The sequence below is a fragment of the Odocoileus virginianus genome, chromosome 26 (genome assembly GCF_023699985.2).
Source record: "Odocoileus virginianus isolate 20LAN1187 ecotype Illinois chromosome 26, Ovbor_1.2, whole genome shotgun sequence".
Taxonomy (NCBI): Eukaryota; Metazoa; Chordata; class Mammalia; order Artiodactyla; family Cervidae; genus Odocoileus; species Odocoileus virginianus.
In genome coordinates, this window is record NC_069699.1 from 12,119,439 (window position 1) to 12,142,180 (window position 22,742).

General features: G+C 41.2%; 1 protein-coding gene across 5 annotated transcripts in view; it reads right to left on the reverse strand.

Moving 5' to 3' along the window:
* The window catches only part of ULK4 (unc-51 like kinase 4), a 487,767-nt gene that overhangs the window by 260,243 nt on the left and 204,782 nt on the right, over positions 1-22,742 (reverse strand). For all 5 annotated transcript variants that reach the window (XM_070455485.1, XM_070455483.1, XM_070455484.1 and 2 more), the window contains one exon: positions 18,500-18,548. In XM_070455485.1, the coding sequence (XP_070311586.1) occupies positions 18,500-18,548 (49 nt within the window). The remainder of the gene's footprint in view (positions 1-18,499; positions 18,549-22,742) is intronic.

Genomic DNA, 22,742 nt, shown 5'->3' on the forward strand with positions numbered 1-22,742 from the left:
GCGACCCCATAGACGGCAGCCCACCAGGTTCCCCGTCCCTGGGATTCTCCAGGCGAGAACACCGGCGTGGGTTGCCATTTCCTTCTCTAGCGTGTGAAAGTGAAAAGTGAAAGTGAAGTCGCTCAGTCGTGTCCGACTCTCGGTGACCCCATGGACTGCAGCCTACCAGGCTTCTCCATCCATGGGATTTTCCAGGCAAGAGTACTGGAGTGGGGTGACATTGCCTTCTCCGACTGAGTGGCTAGCCACATGGAAACGAAAGTCACCAACAATGGTGACAGCGGTAGCCACGGGAACAAAGTGAGTGAGCTAGATCCCGGGGCAAGCTTTCTCAGCATGGGCACTATTGACATTTGGAGCCAAGGAGCCCTTTGTTGTGGGACCTGTCCTGCATCTTACTAGTAGCATCCCTGAACTCTACCTCAAGATAGAGGCAGCAGCACACTCGAGTCCTCCTCACAGCCCCTCGGGTTGGTGGCCAGGCTTAATAGCAGGCTGCTCCATTAGGATTTGGGAGTGAAATCCACTGAGCGCCCCTGTTCTCAGGCAGCACAGAGGTGACTGGGAAGGGATGTCCCACCCAGAGGCTCTGTCTCCCCCCACCCGTGGTAGGGCACCATGGAAAAGCCTTGAGAGACTAATGTCCCCACGCACCATCCATCGACAAGCCAAGACCTCACTCTTCTTCTGTAGCTGGACCTTCCTGGAGGATTGTTGGGGGCAACTCTACAGGGTTCAAGGCTTCTTTTCTCCATGTGGACCACAGAGGGGGGCTTTTCTTCTTTAGGATCAAAACCTGCAGGGCTTTGCACCAGTCAGCACAGCAAATTGTACATCTGTCATTTATAGCTTAAGAAAAATGTAGTTTTCTAGACTTAATTCCCTTTCCCTGCCCCTCCCGCCACAGCATACCCCAGGCTGGATTCTTTGGATAGACAGTCCAATCTCCCGTCCAGGCAAGTCCTGGTGACACCCACCAACGAACTCAGTGCAGGGCCAGCTTGTGTCGGCCTCTGGGTTCACTGCCCAGGCCATGGACACTGAGGTTCGGAGGGGCAGGTTTCTGGGCAGGTAAGAAGACAGCACCACCCGCAGGCAAACATTCCGCTCTGGTGACCTTCCCTAGATCACCAGTCTACCACAAGACCACTGAAAAGGGGCCAGGAAAAGGAACACACTCCTCAAAACACAAACTGAAGAGATCTGTGGGGAGGGGCGCAGAGGATCTCTGCAGAGGTAAAGACCACAATTCATAATATAGCGAGTGGCAAAAAGGGAAAAACAAAAACATGCCTCTTGAAATGTAGTCTCCTAAATTAAAAAAATAATGACAACTTCCTTTAAAAAAAAAATTAAAAGACTCATTTCTAAGCATGGTTTTCATTACTGGCAATCCCTGCCTCCCCAAAGAACTCAAGCTAACGAACCTTAAGAGTTCCAAGGCCCCTGAGGGGTGAGTGGACCCACTGAACATGACAGGAATCCTCAATGTGCAAAACCAATCAAGATTCACCCTGGTCCCAGGTGACCTCACTCCCGCCCTGAGCTGCCTCCGTCACAGGGAGAAAGGCCTGGCTTTGCTTCAGCTGCAGTCCCCACCATCTATCTCAACAGTTTCACAGCACTGCACGCTTTCTACACTAAACCCTCTAAAATATTAATTGTAGCTCAACTGGAGCTACGGAAAACTATAATACATTTTATAGTGAAGTAAAAGAAAATCCCAGTGATTCAACAGATACAGAGTATCTGAGGAGACCAGACAGGGGGAGAGACACGTATGTGATCAATCTCCCGGAGCACATGAGTAATGTATTTCAAACAGAAGCCTGTCATGGAGAGCAAAATGAATCATCTTTACAACGAAACCTAGAAATGGCCAGAGTAACGGTGGCACAACAGGAAGTACTAACATGTGAGTCATGAGGGCCAGCCGTCAGGATAACAAGACCGTGGTTTCTGCTCCAGCCGATTAAGTTCAAGAATCACAATGTGAATTTTAATCTAAGAAAACATCAAATATCTGTGAATATCGGCATCACCTACCAGACACACACACACGGAAAGACCCAGGCAGATTCCCGGGTCAGTCTCAGCTGCTGCTTCTACCAAGACTGCTCTGTGGTGTTCCTCCTGACCATTCACCTGGCAGGCTTATTATAAAATACGGTGAGCAGTATTCCCTCAGCAGGACCACACACTTAGTAGGTTAACACAGAAGTGCTGTTACTTTACAGTTCTGGAGGCCGGAACTCCAAGGCAGGTCTCCCGGAACTGACAATCAAGATGTCAGCAGAGCTCCGTTTCTTCCCGGAAGCCAGTTTTCCAGTTTTGGGAGGCTGCAGCATCCCTTGGCCTGGGGCCCCCATGTTCTGCCGTCAAAGCCAGCAGGGGCTAGCCAGGTCCTACACATCTCATCAGGTTACTCTGAAAACTCCTCCTGCCTCCTCCTCGCACAGGTAAGAATCCCATGATTACACTGGGCCCACTTGGATAAGCCAAGAAAATGTCAACTTTAATTCCATCTACAACCTTAGATTCCCACTGCATGTGCATAGGTTTCAGGAATTAGAACGTGAACATCTCAGTGGGCGGAGGCAATATTTTGCTCACCATGAGTGCAAATCTCTCAACACCATCCTACCCACAGCATAGGAGAGAATCTACATTAACACATAAAAAGCTTGCTCAGAGAAGGCATTTTTAAAATGCGAATGTCAGTGAATAATAACTACTGGTTACTACCTACAAAAATAAAAAGTATCTACTTAATATTGCTCCTTTTACTCACATGTTTGAAAATGTGCTTTCCACACAAATGGTTCCCAGGCAGATCTTTCTAAAGTAAAGCTGACCATGTCAAATCCTTGGTGAACATTCTTCCAAGGCTCACAGAGGACAGGAAGCAGAGTCTGAACTCGCCAGTAGGGACATAAAACCCTTCACAGTGTGGACCCCACATACCTTCCCTTACCCTCCACCACCACCCCTTACACACCCACTCATCCCCTCGCACACTCACTCATCCCCTCACACACTCACTCATCCCCTTACTCACTCACTCACTGAGCACCTACTATGTGTATGTCAGTGATCCAAGAGCAGGGAAACAATGGCAAACAAATATGACATTGCTCCTACTTCACAAAGTCAGTAATCTAGCGGTAGACTTTTTTAACCAACTAATCACCCAAAGCAACCATAAAACTGCAAACTTTCACACGTGTTATTAAGGAGGACAGGGTGCTATGAGAATCTGGGACAAAGGTGTCTCAGGTAACCCTCAGAAGAGACAGCTGGGAAGAGAGGACCCACTGGCAGCTGATGTTGGCAGGTGAGCAGAAAGTCATCTGAGCACCAGGAGGAGAGGCCTGCCAACCCCCACTCTGGGGAGCGGAGCAGAGCAAGCACACGCTTCTGCCAGTGAACACGGTCCAACGCACTCCCCAGCACAAGGGTGCATCCCTCCTGGAAGGGGCGCTGATCTCCCCCAGCAGGGACATGGCCCACGGTGTCTGTTATAATTTACACCATTCCACGTTACAGCTATGGAGTTCTGTCCGCCCCCACAGTGAGCTCACTGAGGCCCAGGCCTGTGCTGCATTTTTCTACGCCCAGAAGGGCCTGACAACCAACGTACTGAACCATCACAGGTCACAGTCCACACCTCCACACAATAACACTCCACACCTCCACACAATAACACTCCACACCTCCACACAATAACACTCCACACCTCCACACAATAACACTCCACTTCTCTCTGACACACGCTGGGAAAACGGATGTAGTTCTGGTCGATGCCTGTTATTTCTCAGAAGGAAAACTGATAAATGGATAAAAGCACTTACATCAAGAGACCAAAAGAAGAACAAAATAATTCTAGTGAAAAGAGGAAAAGCAACGATTAATGATTTTTTAAATTAAGTAATAGAACACAATCAGTTCAACTGGTAAATATCCAAGAGCTAGTTAGTGCTTGGGGAGTGGAAGGGGGGGAACCATTAAACACTAGTTATCTTAATGCAGACAAAATGAGATAAGTCACAAACATCCCCAAATTAGAAAGAAGGGTAAATGCCCATATATGAAAATAAGTATTTACATAATGTACTTTAATAGTGGAGTAGATATTCTAGAAAAATTCAAACTTCCAATGTAAATTAAAGAAGATAAGAAACCTTGAAGAGACAGTATCTAGAGGAGAAGTTTTAAAGTTGTCAAAGAGTAACTAAATGGGAGAAGAGTGAAATCTGCATAGAGAATTCCAAACAACTGATGTAGATACCCTGCCCTCAAGAAGTCAGAACTTAACCCCCACCCTTTGAGTGCCAGACTTGCCTAATAACTTGCTTCCTAAAGTGAAGTACAGAAAGTGGGGGGTGGGGGGATGGGGGGATAGTAAACTTTGAGCAGAGAAAACTGACAAACGCCAGCCACTTAATCAAGGTTAACACACTCGGTGAGAGGTCCTGTTGACCGTAGACACCTTTGATAGAATGTGATGAACAGTACTTCAGCTCTGTGGTATTCCTCCCCCAAACCTGTAACGAGCTCATCATGACAGAAAAAATGGACATATTCAAATTACATAATATTCTTCAAAACACCAGTAATATTCAGAACTACCAAGGTCATTCAAAACATGTAACGTTTGAGGAAATGCCGCAGGCTAGAGGAGATTAAGGAGATATGATAACTAAATATTGAAGTAATCCACAGGAAAACAGGAAAAAGAAAACAGAGAACTGGAAAAAAAGAGGAAAAATTAAAAATATGACAAATTTAATATCTAGCATATCAATAATTACATTAAATACAAAAGGTCTAAATGAACCACTGAAAAGACAGATTTGAAGAATGGATTAATAAATAAAAATGACCCAACTACATGCTGCCTACAAGAAACTCATATAAACTATAATGATAAAGGGAGACCAAACATTAAAAGGATAGAAAGAGACACACTTTTCAAACATTAGTCAAAACAAAGCAAGTGTGGCTATATTGGTATCAGAAAACATATACTCTAGAGAAAAGAAAATTAAAAGGAACATAGATATTACATAATGACAAAATAATGATAAAATGATATAAAATCACTAAGAAGACATAACAATCCTAAATATGTATGAACCAAGAAGAGAGATGCAAACACATGGAACTACAAACTGTGAGACACGAGAAAGAAACAAATCCATAATTATAATTAGACTTCAATACCCCTCTTTCCTCAACTGATAAAATAACTAGAAAGAAAATCAGCAATATAGAACTCAACAGCACCAGCATCCAACAGAGTCCAATCAACATTTATACAACACTTCAACCAATAACTGCAGAATACACATTCCTTTCAAGCATCCATGGAACATACACCAATAGGCCATATTCTTGGCTATAAAAAAATCCCAAAAAATATACATAAATTGAATGATGCATATAAGGTATACCAATGTAGATTTTCTGCTTCTGATAATGTACTATAGTTAACACATTACTGACTAGGAGATTTTTGTAGAGACTAAAGCCTGTGGCCAATGATTTGTTGTAAAAGTGAAAGGACTTATTTTTAAGTAAGTCCTTTCAAAAGTGTGCATGTTAAATCTAGCACTACATTACAAGTAATAATGCATGACACCTTAACTATTCGATATGTAACGGGTGGCCACTTAATGGTACCCTGTGCCAGACAGCAGGTGAGACCAGAGAGACAGGTCCATATTCTCACAGGTTCGATGAGGTAGAAAGGTCTCTCTGAAATTTAAAGGATGAGATGCACTCAGTCATGCAAGGAGATGGGAGAAGAATATTCTCAGGAGAGGGACCAGTAGAAGCAAAGGTCCTGAGAAGAAGAAAGGTCAGTCTACGTGGTGTCTATTCTGTAAACTGAGCCTGAGCACAGTGATGGCAGAGTCAGGAAGAGAAAGTGAGGAGGACGTGGGGCAGGAGCCCCAGTCAGCTCACACAGGGTTTGGCAGGAATTCGATTTCAGGATGTACGTGATGAGAAGTCACTAAAAGTCCAAGTATGCTGCTGAAAGATTCTCACATGAAATAAGAAGTGGTGTAAACTACACTTCCATATTACAAGGATTCTGAGATGGAAGAAAAAATGGAATGCCTGACGCCTATATGACACGACATACAGAGTGTAAGTGTATAGAACTGAATGAAAGGACCAGAAGAGACCAGTGTTCATGAGTCACTAAACATACATAAGACATCTGGACCCTAAATATTCATGATGCACTAAATATTAAACTGAATACTAAAACAGCAAGTACCAAAATATTCAGTATATGTGAAGTTTTAACTAACTCACACATCAATGACATCTATTCAGGTCCAGTGTGATCTTTGCTTAAGAAACACAAATAAAACCCAGGGATGCTGAGCTAGTTCACTACCAAGTACAAACAGGGCCAACTATACATGTCTCTCCAAGTATGTGCTATTGGTGTGATATACTTTCCACTGGTGGGCCGTGCTCCTCAGACTCAACTCAGAGGAAAGTTCACGAGGGCGGGGGGATACTGACATCCTGTTAGCCAGGATTCAGATGGCGTGCACTTCACCCTGCTTGCACCCTATTTAAAACGTGTTAATCTACCCTATACCTTGCTTCCCACTGTACATACTTAAATGACTCAATAAAACACGTGATGTGAGTTTTTGTTTTTGATCTGTGATCCTTTGTGCTCAGGGAGCCCTTGGCTGCTCTGTCTGGTAGTTTATTGGAGGCGATCATAGATCACGGTAATTACCTACATGACAGTGGGCAACCTGAGGTAAATTAAAGATGCATATTGGAAACCCTATACCAATCACTGGAAGGCAAAGTACTCTACTGATAAAAAAGGCAGCTGGAAAAGACAGAAATAAAGGAGAAAGAACTGGAGATGTGATACAAAACCAGAAGTGAGATGGTACAATAGATTTAAATATGCTAATATCAATATTTACATTTAATGAAAATGTTCTAAGCACCTCAGATAGAAGACTAATTATATAAGACTGAATAAAGAGGTAAAAGTCAACTACATCTATTGCCAGGAAAACACCTTTAAATATAAACACATAGATAGGCTAAAATTTAAGTGATGGGAAAATATGTATCTACTAGCACTAATCAAAGAAAGCTGCAGTGGTGATGCTAACATCAGATAAAGTGGATTTTAGGACAAAAAATATGACCAGGGAGAAAGAGGAGAATCTCATTACAATAAACAGTTCCACTCCTCAAGATAACACATAATCCCAAGTTTAATTTTTACATGCAATAACAGAGCTACAAAGCAGAAAACAACAATGGGATAACCAAAACAGAAATAGCCAAAGACAATTATAGCCACAGACACCACTACCCCTCTCTCAAAAGTGACAGACAAGCTGACAGAATACCAGTAAAGACACAGAACATTTGAACAGACACTAACAGCCACCGTGACTTCATTGACATTCGCAGGGCGTTCCAACCAACAACAGCAGTTATACTTTCTCCACAAGTATAGGGGAAACATTTACCATTTACCAAAACAGACCACAGACTGGGTGATAAAACAAGTCTGAAGAAACTGTATAGGATGCAAAACATAGGAAGTATGTTCTCTAACCACAGTGTAATTAAACTGAAATCAGCAAAAATATACATGTGAGCCTCAAATATGGGAAAACTAAATAACAGATTTCTAAATAATCCATGAATCAAAAAAGAAATCACAACGGAAATTACAAATTATGTTGAACTAAATGAAAATGAAACATCTAAATTTTGTAGGATGGAACTAGGACAGCGCTTAGATGGAGATTTATAGTACTAAATGATCATATTAGTTAAGACAGAATAAACTCATGACCTCAGCATTTCTTAAAAAAATTAGAATAAAAGGAAAAGGCGAACCCAAAGAAAAACAGAGAAATGAGTATAATAAAGAGCAGAAATTAATGAAAAAACAAATCAGGGGGAAAATCAATAAAACCAAAAGCGAGGTCTTCTTTCAGAAGGCAAATAAAGGCAGTAAACCTCTAGCTAACTAAATTAGAGGAGGAAAAAAGAGAGAGCAAATAGTCAATTTCTCAATACTATTCAAATAAGCAGTATGAGAAATGAGAGGGAGGCATCACCATCGATTCTCAAACACTAAAAGGATAATAAGGCGGTATCATAACCACCTCATGACAACAAATTTGAAAACTTAAATGAAATATACAAATTCCTTGAAGATATCAAGAAGAAATAAACTGAATAACTATATATCCATTCATTGAAATAAATTTATACTTTAAAACTTTCCCACAGAGATAACTTCAAGCCCAAGTGGCTTCACTGGTTATTTTTACTAAACATTTAAAGGAGAAGATAAATACCAACTCTAAAAGAAATTTTTTCCAAAAAACTAAAGTGAAGGGAACATATTCCAACTCATTCCCTGGGGCCAACATATCCCTGATACAAAAGTCAGAAAAAGACTCTAAGAAAACTATAGAACAACATCTTTCATGGACACAGTTACAAAAATACTTAGAACTTTTACTAAATCAAATCCAATGTTATATATTTAAAAAAAACAGAGCATGACAGGTTTTAACTCCAGGTGGCCAGACTGGTTTAACACACACACACACACAAATCAGTAATTTCACCATATTTTTTTTAAAAAATAAAGAATTACATGATCATTTTAATAGATGAAGAGAAACAGTCCATTACAGTGAAATCTCTCAGCAAACTAGGAATGAAAGGGAATTTCACATCAGACCCAATGCTTTCTCCATAGGAAAAAGTATGTTCAATAAAAGAAGCCAGGGATTCATTAAAAAAGAAGAGTCCACCCCTTACTACTCATTTATATAAAATTCCAGGAAATGCAACCTAATCTACAGAGACTGTAAGTGAATTAATAGTTGCCTGGGACAGGAGTGGGGACAGGGGGATAGATTAAAAATAAGCACAAGGAAACTTTGGAGGATGATGGTTGTGTTCATTATCTCGATTGAATACACATATGTAAGAACTCATCAAATTATACATTTAACACATAATAGAAATAAATCATGCCTATACATGTACATGGGCCTTCCCTGGTGGCTTGGCTGGTAAAAGAATGCGCCTGCGATGCAGGAGACTCGGTTCGATCCCTGGGTAGGGAAGATCCCCTGACGAAGGGAGAGGCTACCCACTCCAGCATGCATGGGCTTCCCCGGTGGCTCAGATGGTAAAGAATTTGCCTCCAGTGCAACCTGGGTTCGATCTGTGGACTGGGACGATCCCCTGGAGAAGGAAGTGGCAACCCACTCCAGTATCCTTGCTTGGAGAATCCCCATGGACAGAGGAGCCTGGCAGGTATTGTCCATGGGGTTGCAAAGAGTCGGACACAACTGAGCAATCAAGCATAGCACAGCACAGCACATGGGTGTACACACACACACCCTGATGCCGCGAACGTTATAATGTAAGATAGATACAAGACATATTATTTTTAAAATTTTTTTAAAAGAAAAAAGAGGTCCCATTTTTTTTAAAAGAAAAGAGAGGTATAATACATACATGGAAAATAATGAAGAAAACATGTATCAAACTATTAGGAAGACTTTCACGTTCTAGCTTTGACATTTCTATCCTGTTTGAACTTTTATACAAGCATGTACTGCTTTTGTTGTCAGCAAAAATAAACCAAAAAATCCTTTGTAATAACATGCCCTCACTGGTTCATCACAGTCCTCCTCCGATTTGGTAGCTCTAATAAATCCAAAATGCAATTTCACTTGCTGTAACTATTTAAAAAGCTCTCCTTTCCCCATAAATCTGTAAACTACTTTAGTGCATCAGATTTCCTGGCTCAGCCTGAAAACCTTTGCAGTGCTGGGTCAGCACATAAATTCTGCTTTCTCTTACTCATCCAAGAAAACAAATGCAAAGATCATGAAAAGCAAATGCTAGTAGAGGTTTGCTGCTTTATTCAAAACTAGTAACTTTTTAGTGGTATTTTCACATTCTTAAGTTGGTATTCTCAATAGTTTAGCACATGAATAAACTCATGCGGTCCTATATTACTGAAGAATTTTGAGAAAATGTACCATTCGCTGACCATATATTGAGAAAGAATGATCATCGCTTTTAAACTTGACTCTTTCAGTAACTCTTTATATTTACCACAAGTTATTTTACTTGGTTCCATCTATCAAAGAGCCCCAAACACATGGGACTTTGGAGCTATGAGAATGGGCAAGGCCTGAGGACCACAGGGGGCATTTTAACACAAGCCTGAACCTAAAGTTGACCAATGGCTGGGCATCCTCAGATAAAGCAGCATTAGGAAAGAAGTAAAACTGAGTGGTATCACTAGTTAAGGCCAAAATTCAGGGGAGCTACAACCACACTGCCTTCTGTGAATGTATTATACTAAAGAATGTTGGCCCTTCCTACAGTTTAATCTTCCAATCCACCGTCAAGGGAGAAAGGTCAAGTGTGATTGCACTCCAGAAGGAAAGGGTCTAAACTGAACAGCCATGCCTTGCCTCTCTGACTTCTTCACTAATAAAACATTGTTGCTGTTCAGTCGCTAAATCCTGTCTGACTCTTTGTGACAGGGTGGACTGCAGCATCCCAGGCTTCCCTGTCCTTCACTATCTCCCAGTTTGCTCAAACTCATGTCCATTGAGTCAGTGATGCTATTTAACCATCCTATAAATGTACTGAAAAGCAAAAAGCAGGGAGGACAACGTGCTGGAAACAAACATGGTTGGGTTTAGAGTGACTTCCTCCTGAAGGGAAATTCACAATGCGATGGAGGAAATAGGTAAGAAATCACATACTGCAGCATAATCCAACAGAAATAGAATACAAGCAACATATTTTTAATATTCTGAAAGTTACAGTGAAAAAAAAAAGGGAAAGAAACAAAATTAATTTTAACAATAGTCCCTTTAGCCCAATATACTCCAAATACTGCCATTTAAACATGTAATCAATATAAGAAAATTACTCAACTACTTTACACTCATTTTTCCCTTGGAAATTTGGTATGTGTTTGACACTTAGACTGCATCTCAATTCAGACCAGCCGTGTTTCACATGCTTGTTGTGCTCGATGTGGCTGCCAGCTACCATGCTGAAAAGTGCAGGTCTACAGGAGAAGTTTAATCAACAGCACAGGCAATGGGATGAGTGCAGGGGGAGGGGCGCATGTAAGTGCCTAAGATTCATGGACCTTCAGCCAAGAGCTCTGCCTCTTCTTCCAGTATTATACTAACTCTTTTGCTTTTCAAAATTGAATCCAGTGTTTGTTTCCTCTCGATTCCCTCTCATGACACTTTACTGGACCACACCTCTCTTCACTTGTCAGTAACTTAATCTCATTGAGGTTTCACTTGCTTGCTGGGCCCCAATTTTACCCTTACTTCACAAGTCTCATTCCACAATCAACTAAGAATTTAAAAAAACAAAACACAGAGGCTTACACTCTACGGAAGTACTTATCACCTTCTCCTGTGCTCTGTAACTAGGCCGCCACCTTGCAGAGAAAGGAAGAGTTAGTATGTTTCCTCAATGTGAAGCCCAGGAATTGGAGCAGAACTAGAGACAAGAATGTGCTTGTGCTTGGTCGCTTAGCTGTGTCCGACTCTTTGTGACCCCGTGGACTGTAGCCCACCAGAGTCCTCTGTCCATGGGGATTCTCCAGGCAAGAACACTGGAGTGGGTGACCATGCCCTCCTTCCAGGGGATCTTCCCAACCCAGGGATCGAACCCAGGTTTCCTCCATTGCAGGCAGATTCTTTACCGCCTGAGACACCAGGGAAGCCTGAGAAACAAGAATGATGATGATAAAACTCAAGATCGCCTTGGCTTGGGAAAACCTTTATGTGACATACTCTCACTATGTGCCCTGAGATTGGCCAAAGGTATCCTAAGCCTTATTTCAGCATTTTTTTTCAGTGAGTATAATTTGTAGCTTTTAACTTAATAAAGTCCATATTCTCTCAAAGCCCAATTGGGCTGATTATGCAGAAACCAACCATGCTTTACCCAAGTTATTAATACGTTTATTTTACTAAGCTCCAACCCATTTATTCAGCTAACTAGATAACATAGTATTGATCAGATCAAAGCCACTGGTTCAGTTGCTATTTGAACAAATTCACTTCATTCAATCCAGTATCAATACATTGCACCTCTGCCCGAGTTATCCTGCAAATATACATTTATGACACAAGCTACTAAGAATAGATCTGTGCAAATCCACCTCCTTCCCAATCGCCACCAAATAAAACACTTCAAAGTATACACGGTTAGTGGTGTATAAACTCATCTTCATATACAACATGAATTGGTTATCAGTCCATCCTACAGTCCACAGAATCCCTGACTGGCATCCATGTAGGCTGAGGAATCAGATTCACCCCCTGCATCCAGTAAGTACTCTTTGTGTGACTTTTAGCACTTTCCTAGGTCAAGTATTTTGAAATTGGAACCAAACCACGTTTCCTGTTTTAGAAATTCATGCTCAAGTGCATAGCAGAAGCTTATCAATGGCATAATGAACACAAAAAGGGTCTTAGCTTATAAGGAACTTGTTATTTTAACCCTAAGAACCAACTCACATTAGATGGGCTGCAACTAGAATGGATCAAAGTAACTTTAAAAGTCCGATGAATACTCGGGATTAGAAACATTTCTTAAGTGTGATGTGGCTACCTGCGTACCACCTCAGTATGTCAGTGATTAAATCCTTTATGCTCCAAAGGTCCACAGGGCTTTCCAGGTGGTCCCGGTGGTAAAGAACCTGCCTGCCAATGCAGGAGACTTAAGAGATGTGGTCCAATCCCTGGGTTGGGAAGATCCCCTGGAGAAGGGAACGGCAACCTACCCCAATATTCTTGCCTGGGGAATGATATAGATAGAGGAGCCTGGTGGGCTACAGTCCATAGGGTCACAAAGAGTTGGACATGACTGAAGAGACTCAGCATACACGCATGCAGGGTTTGATAGCACCCTGTGTTTTCAGGCATCCACTGGGGGTTAAACAGGACTGAAGCAATGCAGCACCAGAAGCCCATAAAGAGATTCTTTCCTACAGGTACCACTGACTTGGAAGATTTACTCAAGCTTGCTTCAACTGCTATCATTGAGAACTGCTAAAACAATATAATTGTCAAACTAGTGTATTGCTAATCCCATTTTTATTGTTAACATTTGCCAATGAAATTGCTCTTTAATTGTTTGCTCTGGAATAGACATAAAATATCATGACAGTGATATTTTGGCACATATTGGAAAATCTGCTATGAATATAGATTTTTTCCAATAAAATACAGGTTGCCCATATTACTTGGCATTAAAATGATTTATGGAAGTAGGCCAAAAGAAAAAACTACTGAAATAAAATGAGGAGAGACCAGAGTTACAGCAAAATCCAAAGGCTGATCCATCCAAATTCATACTCAAGACTCTTAAACACAATGTTTACTCTTTGGAACACTTTCCAATGAGGAAAGAAGAAAGAGGAAAGAAAAAGGGAGAAGGCTTTCCATCCTGCTCATCCAGCAACTCAACACTCAAAACCCAAGCCATCAGGTCCTCCTGTGATTGACTTTCCCCAGGAGTCCCCATTTATTAAGCAGATCCAGACTGCCTAAGGGTCGTAGACCCTGCAGCCTGTGTATGGGAGCCTGGCTTAATTCAGGGCAGGCTGCCTGAGGCCCTGCTCTGTCCCGCACTGGCCTTGTGCTGTCAGGGAAGATGCAGCGTCTCACCCAGGTGGGCCCTGCCAGGGTCCCCCAGCTGCTGCGGCAGCTCCTTTTTGTAACCATCAGCCACCTGGTTCTATCCACCACTTGGCCTGCCAAGAGTGGGGACACTTGCAGGTGCAACCCAGAATTAAAAATATCCTGCCTGCTCTCTGGCCTGAATGTGATGCTAGAACTCCTGGGCCCTTGGATCAGACCTCTGAGACCAGTTCTGTCTTTTAAGCTTCCTTCCCAGAGTCCCTCTGACTGATCTCAAAAGCCTCGCTGATGGAAACTGCCGGCAGCTCCCAAAATCCAGCTTTCAACCTGTTTCAAGTTTCCAATAAAAGCTCATGACCCTAAGCCTGATTCTTCCCCCAACACAATCCCTTGGCCAGGTAGTCTATGTCCTCACTGCATGCTGCTCCGGTGCAAAGGGGCTCAAAAAGATTTTTTTAAGTAGAGGATCCTGACTTTTTAATTTTTAAGTGGAAGTATAGTTTATGTACAATAATATATGTTACAGGTGCAGAATATATTGATTCACATCTTTTAAAGCTTACACTACATTAACAGTTATTATAAAATATTGGCTATATTCCCCATGTACAATATAGCCTTATAGCTTATTTTATACATAATTGTACTCTTAGTCCTCTACTCCTATACTGCCCCCTCCTCCCTTCCCTCTCTGCACTAGTAACCACTACTTTGTTTAGAAGATCCTGATTTTGAAGAGTATAAATTATTTGCAAAGCCAACAAATAAGGAAGAACCACAGTAAAAAGACCTGGAGGATCTGGTCCCAAAGTACTCACTCCCTACCATCTCTCCATGGCACTGGTGCAGGCACATTTAAGTACTCACCATAGCCTAGCTGCGAGCCCCTCTCCTCACGACAACCCCCTGTTAAAAGGTTACTTCTGTGAGACTCCTCTCCCCACATGGAGCAGAGCCCATCACTCCCTCCCCAGGAAATCACAGTACTCTCTTTCTCTCTCAGTAAAGCTCCAGCCAAACAGGACAACAGATGCAGAATTCTGCTGCCTTCATCTTCACCTTCCTCTAGGCCTGCAGGAAAGACACAGACACTGACTATAGTCCCTGCCCACCAGATGAGGCAGTTTTTTGCTTTCTTAAAGGAAAATATCTCAGACAGGAGGTCTTACATCGTGGGCAAAAGTGGACATCATATGGGAAACTCAAGACAAGAAGAAAGTTATAAACTCCATTATCAGGCTTTAGGTACCTCAAACCAAAGATGGAAAACAGTTATGGGCTGAGAGTAAAGAAAAAATTCATCAAGAGATCACAGTGGACCACCAGCTGAACAGGTCAAACGCTGCTTTGTTTTTTAGTGAGTGGCCCGAAGAGCAGTAGCCAAGTGGCTCGGTCCAATCTTTTCATCACGTCTTGTTCTGATCAAACCACTACGAGAAGCTGTCCAATATACACCAGACGCCACCTAGGCCCTCAAACTTAGAAACCAAACCCAACTAAAGTATAAACTGTGTTTCCTTGAATCGAGGAATCCGTCAGTTCTAAGATACACCATTATTTTATCAAGCACTACAGAAGAAAAATGTTGCCAGTTAAACTATGGCATGGTTTCTTACTACTTAGAATTTGCACTTTATTTTTATTGAAAGAGTTCTTTTAAACTTAGACTTTTTTTTTTAATAACATATTATTCTTGGGCACTAATAAGAAGAAAAGGAAAACTGAAATGAATCGGTTAAGGCAATGACAACCAGGTCACCTGGCTGAAGGCAACTGTTAAATGTCACTGGTTTGGGAAGTACAGTCCAGTTTCAGAAATGTTAAAATTTTAATAAAAAAAAATGTACAGCACAGAATCAATAAAACACTCTATTACGTCTAGCTCAGTGACAAAAATTAGAAAGGACAAGGCAGTAGTTCATAGGATAACCGCTAAAAAAGACACTTCATTGATTAAAAATGTATTTATACAGAGAAAACAGTTCAGGTTATTCAACTCAAGAAAGATGAAAACAGAATAAGGATTTGAGAACATTCTTCAAGGATATCAAAAGTCCTGTCCCAAAAAAGTGATTTCCAATTGCTTTTTCTTTATATTTTTTTAAAAAATAAGAGCCTACAAGAAACTTGAGCATGGAGATGTTCTATCTGAAGGAAGAGTCTCACCTAGAAATGCCTCTGAAGTCACACAACATGTGACCAGCTGGAATCCTGACCTGGAGAGTGTGTGTAAGCTCCATCCACTTCCTGTGACAGTTACAACCCAACAACAAGGGTTTAAATGGTGGCACTGATCAATTAAATATTTGCACAATATGAAGCCTTGCTAGTTGCCAGTAATACAAAGATTCAGCACGTTACTGGGGGCAGGGGGGGTACTGGTAAGCTACAGGGAGAATTTCCCACATTGGGATTTCAGACCTTGAGATGACTGCCAAAGGCTGGGGTGAGAACTTTCTATCAGTCACAAGGAGCTGTAGTGATCTTAGCAGGTCAGAAGCCCCTGGGCACAGCAAGGGGGTGAGTAACATCCGAGAGTTTCAAGTCTGGTCAAGCTCCAGATCTCTGAGTCTGAAACACCAAGTCTCTTTTTAAGCACAAGCCAGATGTGGCTGAGAGTAGACAACTTTGGCTCCTGCCCCCTGCCCAACCATGTGGCTGAACCCAGCAGTTTACGGCACCCGTGGCCCTCCAAACACAAATCCGACTCCACAAATTAGCAAGCGATGTATGTCCTGCGGAAGGCAGGAGATACATATACCCACCAGGCAAAGCTTAACAATCTCCACTACACAGCTGGTGATTGCCATGATGCTTCACCTCCTGTTTCTCTATTTTTTCTATTTCTTCTCCTGAATGCCCAGAGGTTGCTCTGCTGGAAGCAAAACAAGTGGGCGCTAGAGCAATGCCTGCGGGCTGGGGGCAGATTCTCACGGTTCCTCTGGCTATGTTCTTGGGTTTTGCTGAGACCAGGAAATAGAGGAAAGCCACTGAGCCAGTCTGTTTCCCTTGCAGAGATGGAGCGGAGGGGAGGACGCCCTGGCCTGGACCTCCTTCACTGCCCCTTCTTTCCCAGCAACCCTTGGCAACCCCCCCAAGCCCCACCCCCAGCCAGTGCCTGACCCAGCTAGCAGACTGCCTTGTATAACTGTAGCTCCCACGGCCCAGATCTGCTCTCTGGGTGCAGGTCTCAGGCCCCATCACGAAGCAGGGCCGGAGGACTGGGAGTGTGGCTCTGCTGGGCTCAGGACCCAAGCGGAGTGCCAAAAAACACTGCCCTCATCTGCATGCAGCTTTGCATCACATTTGCATACCAACAAGAGACTGACCCAGACTTGCCTGCTGAGTGTCCAGGAGTCTCCGGCGGAGGTGTGGGTCAGCTTGCTACAGGGTCGGGGCAGTGAGTGCGGCAGTGCATGCTTGGGACCTTTTGAAGGAGGTTGCCATTATCTTCTCCTGACACTTCCTCTGAAATCCCCTTTGACCACTGGAAATGGTTCAATCGTCTTAGGACGCCAGCTCTGGGTCATCTTGGTGTCACTTGAGCATGCTTTGGGAATGCCCACGTCTACTCCCCACCTAACTCAAATTACTCAGCAAACCCCACAGCTCTCCTCCAAGGGCAATCTGTGGCCAAGAAAAATAATGTTTTCACCATACAGTCCTATCAGAGCACAAGTAACATGCAGATTAATATTTTAAGATGATTAAAGAGAGCTAATTTTCCAAGTGTAGGGTTATCTGATGGTACAAGCTATTGCTTTAAGGATGACCGAGTCAGGTTCCACTGATCTAACTAAGGGTGGGTCCCCTCCTTTGGTGCCCGCACTGACAGCCACGGAGGGAAAGTTTTTGGTAAAGGGGGACAACCCACCCAGGTACAAGAGAACATTTTTCTGTCTAAGGGCACTCCCTTGCTGTAAGTACCAACTCGGTTTTCAGTGTAATTCTCAGATTTAAATTTAGTATAAATAGAGATTTAGCAGAAGTGAGAAAATCCAACCATACATCCCATTTTATTCTCTACACAGAGTAATCAGAGAGGAAAGGTTTTCTTTAACTGGCGGTTTCCAATCAAGCTGCGTTCTATGAATAGGAAAAAAAAAAATGGTGTACAGAAGCTAAGCTACTCTACATTCTGATGAGGACAATTTCCGCCCATAGGCATCAAACTGTTGACCTGACTCAGTGATGACAAAGTGAGAGAGCTTCATGCTGAACATGAGAACATGCAGACTGAAGCACAGTGATCATCATTCTGCCATTTCATCCACAAACCAAACTCAGATATTCTTTGTATATTTTGTTGTTGTTAAGTCGCTAAGTCGTGTCCAACTCTTTGCAACCCCATGGACTGCAGCATGCCAGGCTCCCCTGTTCTTCACCATTGCCTGGAGCTTGCTCAAACTCATGTTCATTGAGTCAGTGGTGCTATCCAACCATCTCATCCTCTGTCATCCCCTTCTCCTCCTGCCTTCAATCTTTCCCAGCATACTTCTATATATATCTTTCTATAGTAGATAATGTAATTTTTAACTTAACAGAAATAAAATGTGAAGGATTGCCAGAAAGATCCAGATCATTAAACAATATCCCTGTACAATCGCAGAGCTAGACAAGAGCTCAGACAAGGAAACGGAGGCCCAACAGGTTAAGTGACACCACCGACACACAATCCGGCTGTGCAGGCCGCCCAACCAAACAACGTGGCCAAAGTTTTAAAAACGTTTAAATTTTTCACTTGAATTTCAGACACACATTTCTTCTCTTACCAGAATTACTTCAAAAATGCGTGAGATCAGTTTGCTGTCTTCTACAAGTCTGTTAAAAAGAAATGCAAAGACAATGCATTAATAATGATTCTTAAAATTGTTTAAACTGCTGCCCCGACATGGAGCACTGCAGCCCCATGTTTTACTGCTGAAATACTGTGACTGAGGAATAGTATGATTAAACACTCATTTTAATACACTGAATTACATCTAAACACAAGAAATGTGGGGCTTCTTTGAGAATGACTATTAGCTTTGCCTCATTGATCTGCACCAGGCAAAACCTCAAACATATATATAAATGTAAAAAATGTATTTAAAACAATAATTATTATAAAGACTATCAAAATAGGCAATGTCAGCCGAAATAATGCAACCTATCCTTCATGTAGTTAAATTATAAGCTTGCCACACTGTAATCTTTCATATGTACCTCATTAGTTATTTTCTCAACATTAATGATTTAATGTTCAATGATTTTTAATGATCTTTAAATTTAAAAAAAAGTAGACACCAATCACACAATAGCTTCAAGGCACTTTCATCAAACCTAGTGATAAGTGGTCATTTTTTGTAACAGAAGACTTTCTCCAAGCAATTTAAAGGAAAATAGCCTTTATTCAAAAGGGATAGTTTTTTTAAGAACAATACTTGAATCTCTAAATATTCCTTTAGTCCAAGGGTCAGAGAACTTTCTCTGTAAAGGGCCAAATAGTAAATATTCTGGGCTTCACAGGCCACGCAGTCTCTATAGCAACAATTACCTCCGCCACAATAGTGTAAAAGTAGGTATAAATAATCTATAAATTAATAAGCATGGCTGTGTTCCAATAAAATTTTATTTACAAAAACAGGCAGTTTCCCATATTAGGCCCATAAACTATAATTTGTTGATCCTCCTTCAGTGGTAAAAAACACTACAATATTGTAAAGTAATTTAGCCTCCAACTAATAAAAATAGATGGGGAAAAAAATAAATAAATAAATAAAAAGAAAATCAAATTCCTTAACTTGACTAGACTTTACTTTGTAGGATAAACCACAGCGTTTAAGACAAGCATATTCCTTTTGCTGTAAGTATGGGCTGTTGGTCTATTTCACAGAGGACATCAGGTGGATAGAAAGGGAATTTATCACCTGGCCTCCCTGGAGCTTGTTTGTCTATAATACTACATTGATAAAAGAAAAGCCTATGAGACTAGCAAAAAAAAAAAAAAAAGATCACAGTGTTTTAGAAATATCTGTTAAGGAAAAGCGAGCTACAGAGTGAATCCCTAAAGACAGAAGCACTTAGAAAACACTAGCTCAGTATCTAGCAAACATAAACGTGATCATTTTCTATAGTCTCGATAGATCAGAGGGGAAAAGTTTTAACTACAAGTATTAAATTCATTGACATTCTCTCACTTTCCTGGGCAACTGAAGGCTCAGGAAGGAAGATGGAGCTCCTTATACTATGAGTGGGTAGGACAGGAAATGCACAAACTCAGGACCAAATGCAACTTTAGGTCAACACATCCTTACTTCTCTTCGTTTCCTAGATATTAACCACATCATCTCCTAAATTGGTCTTCTGAAATTTTTGTGATATATACTTTTATCAGGTCCAGGCCTGAAAGAGCCAAGCACATACAGCTCTGAGTGTAGTTGCCCTAGCAACAAAAAGCCAGGAACATCACAGGGACAGAGGCACCGTGCTTCCTCAGTGGTACCAAGGAGTGACAGCTCCCTGTATCACAGCCTACTCCAGATCCAAAAGCAGACACTCACAAGGCCAGACTTTTTATGATGGTATTTTAAAATACATCCTATTACCAACATGTGTGCCTGCTAAGTTGCTTCAGTTGTGCCTGACTCTTTGCGACCCTGTGGACCCTATGCAGCCCTCCAGGCTCCTGTGTCCGTGGTATTCGCCAGCCAAGAATACTGGAGTGGGTTGCCGTGCCCTCCTCCAGAGGATCATCCCGACCCAGGGATCAAACTCCTGTCTCTCAAGTCTCCTGCATTAGCAGGCAGATTCTTTACCACCAGCATCATATGACTACATAAAAGACCTTAATTCAATCTTAAAAATTGCAACTAGTTCATCTCCAGGTCTCTGCATGACAAGCAGGCTGACCTGCACTACCTCTTAAGACTCTCTTAAGTTCTAACAGTTCGATCCTTACATTCTTCTGAACACATCAACCAGAACAATTTTGTTCTTTGATCTGACTAACACATCATTTAGAGCCATGTCTGGAAAATTAAAAGTGAACTCAAGGTTAAAAAAAAAAAATCACTTTTAGTGAAAAAAAATTTTTTTCTATGACATTTTCTATGACCCATGAACTAACCTCACATGTAATCCCAAAAGAATGCTAAAACAGGTATGGGACGGGGTAGCTGCAAACACTTACAACTATCTAAAATGCATCAGTTTTCCAGACTGTGGGAGGTGACCGATAAGTGGGCGATGAGTACTGACTAGCATTTTCTTAAATTTAAAATAATAAAATAGATATCTAAAGGTGTCACACATACTATTGTTTCTGTGGCATTTTTATTTCACTTATATGGGTACTGGGTAGTGACCTATTGTGAGTTGTATAAAAAACACCTGAAATTCACAGATTCCAGGCTGCTTCAGAGACCTTAGTTTTTAGTATGTTCTTAAATTTTGATTTTAAAAACTGGGTCTGCTTACTTAATGCATCTCCTTTCCTATCACCACAGGTCCAATTAGTAGCTCAGCTCTCAAATGACCAAACCCTTAATGTGCTCTGAATAATGGAGTGCAGTTCCTCTGACTTGGTGTTCCAGGGAGCAGCTCCGGGGCTTGGGCCTCTGTAGCTCAGGGAGGATGAGGCTTACCTCTGAACAATATGGATGTGGCTGATTCTCAGGGAATTATTCAGGCAGAAAGTCTTAAATCATTATATTAGACTTTGGAAAATCATGATGCAAAAGGCAACCTTATTTGGGGGCTCTGTTGTGGTTGGCCCCCATGATTTAAATGACCAGTATCATTTTACTACATGAGTCTGTTATTTCCTAAAATTGAAAAGAATGAAAATGCTATGGCTTATGGACAGCCCAAAGGACAGGAAGGGAAAGATTTATCTGAATCTTCTAAACCAAAAACAAAGTAGAGATCTTCTTGAAATTATCCCACATCTTCAAAGGATTGTGAAGTTATTAACTGTAGTAAACTTTTCTTCCTTTATGTTAGCCATTTAAGCACACTGTGTTTAAGTAATTCCAGATGATTAAGTTGAATATACTGCCGTTTCTAAATTCCATTTCTGGGACTACTTTACATTGGGTTTTTGGGGGTGGGGGTTTAGGGGAGGGGTTCTTTTTCCCCTAAATGATGTAATTAATGATAAGAGTGTGTGTGATGAAAGAATTTTCCTTACAAAGTTTATTTCAGGAGATTCATTGGGGTTTTTGTATATCTGTGGTTCATGTTATTAACAAAACAGGTACTGTTTGCATTAGAAAATTTTAAATGAACTTGTGAACATCTTTAGGATATATTATTTGGAATTCTAACTCCTGTTCTTAAAGCAAATGTTGCCATTGGTGCTGGGAATTTTTTTTTTAATTTTTAATTAATGAATTATTTTATTAATTGATAAATTATGCATTGATAAAAATTTTAAAGTATTTACTGATGTTTGATAACTCATTTAAAATACCATATATTTAAATTTTGATAAATACTTGGCTGAGATTTAACTATGGAAGCCATAGCACAAGTTTATAAGAAAATTTTATCACAAACCATGCTAAACAATAACCAAAAGGATTCATTATTATTTAAAGTATACTTTAAATAAGAGGTCAACACTTTTGATGTAAGAAAAAACAATGGCTATTGAGGTAAAGTTATTGACTGACCTATGGAGTCAAGGTGGCCTTGGTTCTCTCTATTTTCTGGCACAATTACTTTTTATATACTTTGAAAATAGGGCTAAATATAAACTATATATATAAATATAGTTACAAAAGATTAGGTTCAACTTAGGTAGGGAAAATTGGTACAGGGAGATCACTCTAGTTCTGTTCAGAGAGATACAGCAGTAGGTTGGGTTGAATTTCAAACTATTATTAGCTTTTTTTTTTTTTTTTTTAAAAAAAGCAGGCAGAGGATCTCCACCTGCTTTTTGCTCAGTTATACAGGCAAGAAAAGTGGCCTCCAAAAGTGATAAAACACGTCTAGAGAAACATGAGGGTCTATCCATCGAGTTACACTGTCTTG